The sequence below is a fragment of the Gavia stellata genome, unplaced genomic scaffold (genome assembly GCF_030936135.1).
Source record: "Gavia stellata isolate bGavSte3 unplaced genomic scaffold, bGavSte3.hap2 HAP2_SCAFFOLD_72, whole genome shotgun sequence".
NCBI lineage: Eukaryota > Metazoa > Chordata > Aves > Gaviiformes > Gaviidae > Gavia > Gavia stellata.
This window is the reverse complement of record NW_026776494.1, coordinates 340,548-349,165: the sequence shown is the minus strand read 5'-3', so window position 1 is coordinate 349,165 and position 8,618 is coordinate 340,548. Positions and strand designations below refer to the sequence as shown.

Below are 8,618 nucleotides of genomic sequence, written 5' to 3'. Positions count from 1 at the left end.
ATAAACAAACAAATAAGAGTAAGCGCTTGCAGTGAAGTAGGAGAAATCCAATACAATTAAAACTTTGTAATCAATTTATTATAAGAGTGATTAGCAAAAAATCTTGGGGAGAAGGATTAAGAAGCCATTTCAGAAATACCTGAGCACCATTAGCTCGGTGTCCTCCTTACAGGTGAACAGGTTTTGGAAGACCATGTTCATGGCACATATGTTGCATTAGGAAATGGATAAACATGCAAAAAGTGAAGTGAATGGGATTCAGAAATTCCACCTGTCTTTCACAGTGATGTCTTTTATAACACTTTTATGATGCAGAAGTATTTTCTTTGGAAATGGAGTGCCATATTAAATGTAAGCATATGGAATTTGTAGTGAAACAGGTTATCACTAGTGAAATTATGAACCTATTACATCTTGTTACTCCCAAATACGTTAGCTTACTTTTTGTTAGTCATTTGCAATAAGACAGTCAAAGTCATCTTGATAATTGATGTGCTGACCTGCCCTAGATGCGATGACTCTGGTCTTTCAATTTCACCATGATTTCCTCTACAGGGATTTAATTAGGAGATGTGCTCCAAGGCACTCGCTCCACATTTCTGCATCTTCTAAGAATGACCTTTGATTTGTTGATTTTCATTTGCTTAAACACATCCTGAAACAAATTTTGCAAACTGAATTAATTTTCATTTGCACTTTACCATTTATGTTAAAATGGGCCAGCGCTCTAACTTCCTTTGTAAAGACTGGCTTCTAAAAAAGAAATTTCTTAAAGTTTAAATCGTTCACCGTAATGTCTGTGAAATGTGTATAATGATTGTTATTAGAAGTCATCATCTAGGGCAAAATACTAAATACATAAACCCACAAGAATTCACAGTAATTCAAAATACAATTTTCTTCCTGGAGAATCTAATTTTAGCTACTAAAAGACCATCATAGCATTAATACTAATGTTTTTATTGTACATGACCTAAACTGTTGTTCAGAAAAACCCCAGGCAACTCACTTAAAAGTTCAAATGCTCTCCTTAGATCAATATGAAAAAAGCAAAATCTAGTAGAAGAGAAAGCAGGGAGGAAGGTATAGCTTTGTTGTATGCTCTACCTGCAAAATGAGCTCATGGGGGTTTATTCACTCTAAAGATGGGTTTCATAGCACCGATAACAACGCGCTGTTAAAAACTACACTGAAAGCAATGGGTGCTGGGACTTTCAAGCATTGGGATGCACATTTAGCAGAAGCCACTTGGCTAGTTAACACTAGAGGCTCTGCCAGTCGACCTGGCCCTGCCCAGTCTAAACCCCTGTGCACTGTGGAAGGAGGTAAGATCCCCTTAGTACATAAAAAGAACTTGCTGGGAAAAACAGTCTGGGTTATTCCTTCCTCAGGAAAAGGTAAACCTATTGGCGGGGTAGTTTTTGCTCAAGGACCTGGGTGTACTTGGGGGGTAATGCAGAAGGATGGGGGAGTCCAGTGTGTACCTCAAGGCAATTTAATTCTGGGTGAAAATAATCCATGATTTGAGCTGCATGTTATGGGAATTGCTATAGCAAGAACCCATTGTTGCTAGCCAGGCTAGGAGCAAAAGGAGGAGTTCATTGCAATCTTAAACCCTATAACCTGGCCCAAAGGGACCAGGGGTGGAGATTGTCATGGAAATACTTTTAAATTGTTGTAACCCGTAAGTTGAGTTGCGTGTTACAGGAATTACTATAGCAGGAACCACCTGTACCAACGGAGGACAAGCCTTACAAGAAGCAGTGCAAGTGCAGCAGTGACCCGACCTGAGCTGGCTGTGGTGCCCAAGAACTCCATGCAATACAACACCTCTCCTGTCCTGAGTGACCACCCTAACAGCTGGAGCCCAAAATGAACTGAAATGAACTCAGTGGACATTTTGTGGACATTTGTGGATATTTATGGACATTTTACAGACATTTCACAGGGGTGATCCATAAACTAAGGGAATGATGTCCGTGTCCTATATCAAAGGGTGGGAAGGGTGATGGTAACTAAGGAGAACGTATTGGATAGTGTGCTACCTGAGCATGCCATAAAAGGTAAGGAATAAGGGGTGGAGAATATGCTGGTTTTGGCTGGGACAGAGTTAGTTTTCTTCACATTCGCTAGTACAGGGCTGAGTTTTGGATTTGTGCTGAAAACAGGGTTGGTAATGTTTTAGTTATAGCTGAGCGGTGCTTACACAGCGTCCAGGCCTTTTCTGCTTCTCACACCACCCCACCAGCGAGTAGGCTGGGGGTGCACAAGAAGTTGGGAGGGGACACAGCTGGGACAGCTGATCCCAACTGACCGAGGGGATATTCCATACCATATGACGTCGTGCTCAGTATATGACCTAGTGGGAAAGCTGGCCGGGGGACTGCTGCTTGGGCACAGGCTGGGCATCGGTCTGAGGGTGGTGAGCAATTGCTTCCATTTGCATCGCTTGTCTTTCTTGGCTTTTATTTTTTGTTGGTTTTATTTTCCTTTTCATCACAATGTTTAGTATTATTATCATTATTATTTTATTTTGTTCAATTTCATTTACGAAACTGCTCTTATCTCAACCCACGAGCTTTCTCACTTTTCTTTTCCGATTCTCTCCCCCATCCCGCTGGGGCGGGGGGGGAGTGAGGGAGAGGCTGTGTGGTGCTTAGTTGCCAGCTGGGCTTAAACCACGACACCACCGCCGTCCCTTCATCCACTGGTTGGGTGACCTTACCCTAGAAGGGTATCTAATGAGTGAAACAGGACTTTCCCTTTGTGAACCCATGTTGACTGTGCCTGGTGATTGCATTATTCTTTTAAAGCCTTTCAAGAGAACCCAGTACCATCTTCTCCAGAAGTTTTCCAGGAACTGAGGTTAGACTCACAGGTCTGTAGGTTCCTGGGTCCCAAGACCTTTGGCAGATGATGGAGAAGGGTCCTGCCATAACATCTGCCAGCTCCTTCAGTACTCTGCGGTGAATCCCATCAGGCCCCATGGACTTGTGAGCATTCAGCTGATACAGCGGGCCCCTGACAGCTTCACTATTCCACAAATGGAAAGTCACTGTTCCCACACTCGTGCTCCACCGAGTCAGGGGACCGGGCAGCCCAAGGTCTATCAGTATTACTAAAGGCTGAGGCAAAAAAAAGCATTGAATGCCTCTGCTTTTTCTCCGTCCCTATCAGTCAGGCGACCATCTTCAACAAGTGGTCTTCTGCCCCGCTCGCTTGATTTCCGACACAGGGGAATTGCCTGCTTCTGACCTTCTCAAAGGCGCTTCTTAAAGACTGACCAGCACTCGCCGACTCCTGAGCCCTCAACAGCAGACTCCCAGGGGACTCTGCTAAGTACCTCCCTGAATAACGGAACGTTTGCTCTCTCAAAATCCAGCATAGCAACTCTGCTGTCCTTCTTTCTCATGACACTGACAATTTTAAACTCAACCGTTTCATGATCACTGTGGCCAAGAGCATCCCATCTCCCACGAGTCCTCCTCCATTCCCAACCAGCAAGTCTAGGAGGGCAACTTTCCTAGTTGGCTCCCTGAGTACTTGTGACAAGAAGTTCTGTCCCACAAACTTCAGGAACTTCCCAGACCTGCTCATCACAGCAGTATGGTATTCCCCGCTGGGGCCTGGGGACTTGAAATCCCCCATACGGACACGGGCTGCCCATCCCGAGATTTCTCCTAATTGCCTGTAGAATAACTCCTCAGCGCTGGCATCCTGGCTGGGCGATGGCTAGCAGACACCCACTACAACATCTGCTTTGCTTTCCATCCCCCTCATCCTCACCCAGAGGCTCTCGATCACGTACGTCATCACCATCTGTAAGGGCTCTACCATCAAACCTCTCCCTCACATACAGCACGACTCCTCCACCTTGCCTGCCCTGCCCACCCCTCCTGAACAGCCTGGACCCTCCATCCCAGCGGGACCCCTTCCACCAAGTCCCACTAATCCCAAGGATATCCCAGCTCTGGGAAGGCACCAAGGCTTCCAGCCAAAGGCATTTGCACCCACAGCCCCCAACAGCCGCCTGCAGGGCTCGGGGCAGCCCAGCCCCCCTTAACCCTTTCCCTCCCCAGGAGGAGCTGGGGAGGCTGTTGGGGTGGGGCGGAACACAGGGAGCCCCCGCATTCCATCCTGGGAGACCCAGAGAGTCCTTAGCAGCCAACAGCCACAACGGACCATGGCGCGGCCACCGCTGCGGCTCCCAGCGCGTGGGCCCTGGGCCCCCCCGGCGCCCTGGCTCCTTCAGCCTTTTGTGCTCCCCAAAACCTTCTACCCCCGAGGTAGGGACCCACCCCGACCCCTGCAGCCCGGGACGCTCCTGGGGGCAAGAGCGGAGGTGACCGATGGCCGTCGCTCCTGTCTCTCTTGCAGGCTCACCCAACCTGTGCCAACTGCCCGGGCAGGAGCAGCCCTTCCCCGCAGCCTGGGCACCCCCAGTGGGGCTGGCCCCCCAGGCACCACCAGCAGGTATGGCACCCCTCTCTGCTCGAGCACCCCGCCACCTTCGGCACCTTCAGCACCCCCGACCCCTGGGCACGCCCAGGATCCCCCCACCACCCCCAAGCACTCCCAGCATCCCCACCACCCCCGCCCCCCCGGCAGATATGGCACAGGGCTTCAGCAAGCCCGGGCGACCATCCCCTGCCCTTGCCTGGGTGATGGGTGCCCACTAAATCCCATTTCCACAGAACTTCCCAAATCCTTGGGGCCACCTCTCCCGTGTCAGCCCCCTGGAAGTGAGTCTCCTTCCCCAATTTGCAACCTGGTCCCGCTGGCACATCAGCTCACCCCACGGCGAGTGCCCCGGCCACAAGCTCCCCACGTGCCTGGCGCAGAGCCGGGGGACCTCGGCCATCGGGGCCGGCTCGGCGGGTGCCCTTGGAGGGTCCCACCGGCCCAGCACGGCTCCCTCTCCCCCACACAGGTCTGCAGAGGGCTCCATGCGGCTGCTGCTTCCACCCCCAGCTCTTCCACATCCCGTGGACAAGCACCCATCTGCCTCCACTGGCCACGGCCACGCTTGGCCGCGCTGCCGCTTCTCTGCCGGGTGCTGCCCTGTGGGGTCCCGGGGGCTGCGGGACCCCCCCGGCTTGGGCAGCCCATCGGAGCCCCCAGGGACAGCCGCAACACCTCCCACCCTACACCCAGCAGGGGAGAGCGGTGACCCCAGCCCCCCCGCTGCTGCCGACGTCCATCCCCAGCTACCAGCAGATCCAGGGGCAGCCCGCAGAGACCAAGACCTCTGGCAGTGCCACCCCCAGGGCAGCACCCCCGGGAAGCAACATCCCCCCGGGCAGCGACGTCCCCCCCAGCCCCTCTGCTGCCCCCCACGAGCAAGCCCTGGGGGACCCCACAGGCGACCTCGCCGTGGCTGAGGAGGTCCTTCTCGAAGAGGCCCTGAGGCTCTTTGGTTGCTCCCCGGACGCGGTGGGGGTCAGCCAGGACGCTCCCAGCAGCGGCCCCAGGCCTGGGGACCCTGGTGGCACCGGCGCAGCCATCCCCCACTGCGACTTCGCCTCGCTCTCCCTGCCCGAAGAGCTGCTCAGCCCCGACTACAGCGTCCCCGAGACCGCCGACGCCATCCTCAGCCTGGACGAGTTCGTCATGGGGCTGGAGCCCCAGGAGCCGTGGGGGGATGAGGGCAGGGACCTGCCACCGTCCCAGCCTGCCACGGCAGAGAAGCGGGGGAAGAAGCGTGCCAAGAGCACCTCGCCAAAGCCAGCCAGCAAGCGCAGGGCTCTCGCCGGCAGCACGGGGGTGGCGGGGGGGGGATTAGACCCACAGCAGGGGTGAGAGGGAGATGGGGGGAGCGGGGGGTGGGGGAGGAGGGCTGGGTATTTGGGGAGGGGGGTGGTGTTGGTATAGTAGATTTGGTGAGGCCGCTTCTCTTGTTTACTTCATTAAAAGCCGTTTCTCCTGAACTACTCCGTGCCTGTGTGGGAGCGGGAGGAAGCGCAGGGGGCACCGGGAAAGGGCACCCAAGAGGTGCAAAAGCCCCGCAGAGCCCCACAGCAGAGCCGGCGAGCCCCGAAGGGCACCGAGCCGTCCCCAGGGCTGAGTCACCAGCAGCGGGGCAGACAATGGCGGCAGCCGGGGGACTGCCCTGTCCCCTTCCCCAGGGGAAGCAGCCCTTCGGCGGGGGAGCCAGGACAGACGGGTCCCTGCACGACACACGGACACGGCCCCTCGCAGAAAGCAGCATGGAGTCCCCGGGACAAGGACAGACCTTGGGGGCCAGGCTGGGGATGGACACACACAACGGGGGCTGCAACGCCTTCGTCCTGAACACGACCAGTGTCCCCTCCAGCAGGGACAGGGCTCGGTGCAAATCCCTTCAAAGCCTCAAGACAATCACACCCTTCCTTGGGTCCCACCGCGCTCCACTCTGGAGCCAGGCTCTGCCTCACTGCCCAGCAAAATAACCCCAAATCACTCCAAGAATGGCGAGGGAGGGAGCTGCAGGCCAGGCAGGGACCCTCCTCCCCTTGTCTGGCTGCACCTTGGGCAGACGCAAGACCAGGAAGGTGGCAAAAAAAATAGGAAGAAAGAAAATCACTGCACCGGCCAGAAAGTGCCTGGAAACTTCATCTCTCTTTGTCCCCCTTTTCCCATCCCAGCTCCACAACCTGGGGCCAATGCAGCCAACGGCGCCTTCGGGAAGTGGCCTCACCTTTCCGGCTCTGGCTTGCAGAAGGTGGCGTCCCCATCGGGGCAGCTCCCCAGTGTCGGGGGTCGAGGGAATAAGCCCCTTCCTTAGGGCAGTCCCAGTGATCCCGCTGCGGCAGTGGGAGCCGCTCGGGACCCCGGGCAGGCACAGTCCCGTTGGCGTCAGCATGGCACGGCGCAGCTCCCGCTGCCGCTGCTGCTCAGCGTCTCGCCTCCAATGCTGACCCGCCCCGAGCATCCTCCTCGCCCCAAAACTCCTGTCCCCTGGAGCACCTGCACCACCACCGCCCACAGCTCTCGGGGGCCACAGAGACTTCTTCTGTTCCAGGTGTTGTAAATATTCTGATTTTTTTTAAAAATCGAAGTATGATCATATAGAAAAGATTAAATATAATTAATAGATAAATAAGTTAGGATTTTTCAGTTAGAAACAATAACCATAGGAACCTCACCAGGGAGTCGCCGTTCCATGCTGAGGAACTAACAGTAACGAGATGGAACGATGAAGAATTGAATAGAAAAGTTTTGTTTGAGTCTTGTAACAGTGTGACCTGATATGCACCAGTGATGCTGCTTGGAAAATCCCCTTTACCCTCCCATCTTGATATGAATATCAAGAATGCCAATCGATAGATACTAATAGAAATAAACATTGATTATTCATAGGCATGGAAATTGACAGAAACTTATAAGCTAGAAAGTGATTATTAAAAGATTAAGATTTTATATATATATATATATATTCTGTATAAGGGTAACTAGGTATGAGCTATCCCTGATTTAATCATAAACTAGCTATGAACAATGTAGCATTGTGAAGAGGTACAATTTGCTTGTCAAGAGAAGGATAAGTTGTAGGCCTGGTCAGTAAACCGGGGAAAACTTAAGAAGATTCCAAGAATAGGATTTTGCAACCAACCTGAGCATGCGCAAAGATGGGGTTCAACTAAAGGACACCATGAGGAAGACTATGGACGACCACCAGAGGACCTTAGACGACCACCTGTGTACCTGAAGGCGCATGCGTCACGAGCATTTACATATATTAATGAGTTCTTGGAAATCATATGAATATGTTAATTGTTTCTTAGAAAATATGATGAATATGTATACTTTGATTGTATATAACTTTGGTAGCGGAGGAGCTAGGCACGCACACTAGGTGGAGCGATCCCCTGTGCGTCCAGCGCTGCAATAAAGAAGTGCCTGCTCACCTACATACATTGTGTAGATGAGTTTTTATATTACAGATTTGTAACAGTTTTGGCGACCCAGATGGGACCTTGCAAGTGAGACTGGAAGGGATCGAGTGTGGATCAGGCTCCAGCCGGCACCGAGGGATTCTCGGAGGAGGACCATCTTCCTCGACCCAAAAGCTCCTCGCAACGTTCCCTGGAGAAATAAAAAGGTAAGGCACTTCTTTTCTTTTTTTGGAATTAATGTGTTGCATTTTGCAACATCTGGTTTTGGATTCCGGAATTTTGGAATTGGTGTGTTGCATTTTGCAACATTCGGTAGCCTGCCCGTAAGGCGCGGCGAAAGCTTCGCAGGGTTGGGGCTTGGAGGGTACCCGTATGTGGAATGGGAGCCTAGGCGTCTGCCCATAAGTCATAAGCGAAAGCTATTGCTGGGTTGGACATTTGGAAATTACAGAATCACAGAATCACAGAATCACTACGGTTGGAAAAGACCTGTAAGATCATCAAGTCCAACCTGGGAAAAAACAAACAAACAAACAAACAAACAAACAAAAACAAAAAAAGAAAACAAAAAACCAAAACCCACCACACAACAACAAGAAGCCACAACCCACCCAACACCACACAGCACCATGTCCATCAAGCTACATCCCACAATGCCACATCCACACGCTCCTTGAATATCTTGAATATCTCCAGGGAGGGTGACTCTACCACCTCCCTGGGCAGCCTATTCCAATGTTTCAC

The 8,618-nt window shown here is 52.4% G+C and overlaps 1 protein-coding gene across 1 annotated transcript; it reads left to right on the top strand.

The window, feature by feature from the left end:
- Positions 1 to 4,183: 4,183 nt before the first annotated feature.
- On the top strand, positions 4,184 to 5,769 carry LOC132321042 (proline-rich protein 2-like; the record flags this gene model as incomplete). Its single annotated transcript, XM_059834649.1, has 3 exons — positions 4,184 to 4,286; positions 4,378 to 4,473; positions 5,105 to 5,769. Coding segments are annotated over exons 1-3 (864 nt in total), but the record flags the coding sequence as incomplete, so codon positions are not given.
- Positions 5,770 to 8,618: the final 2,849 nt, after the last annotated feature.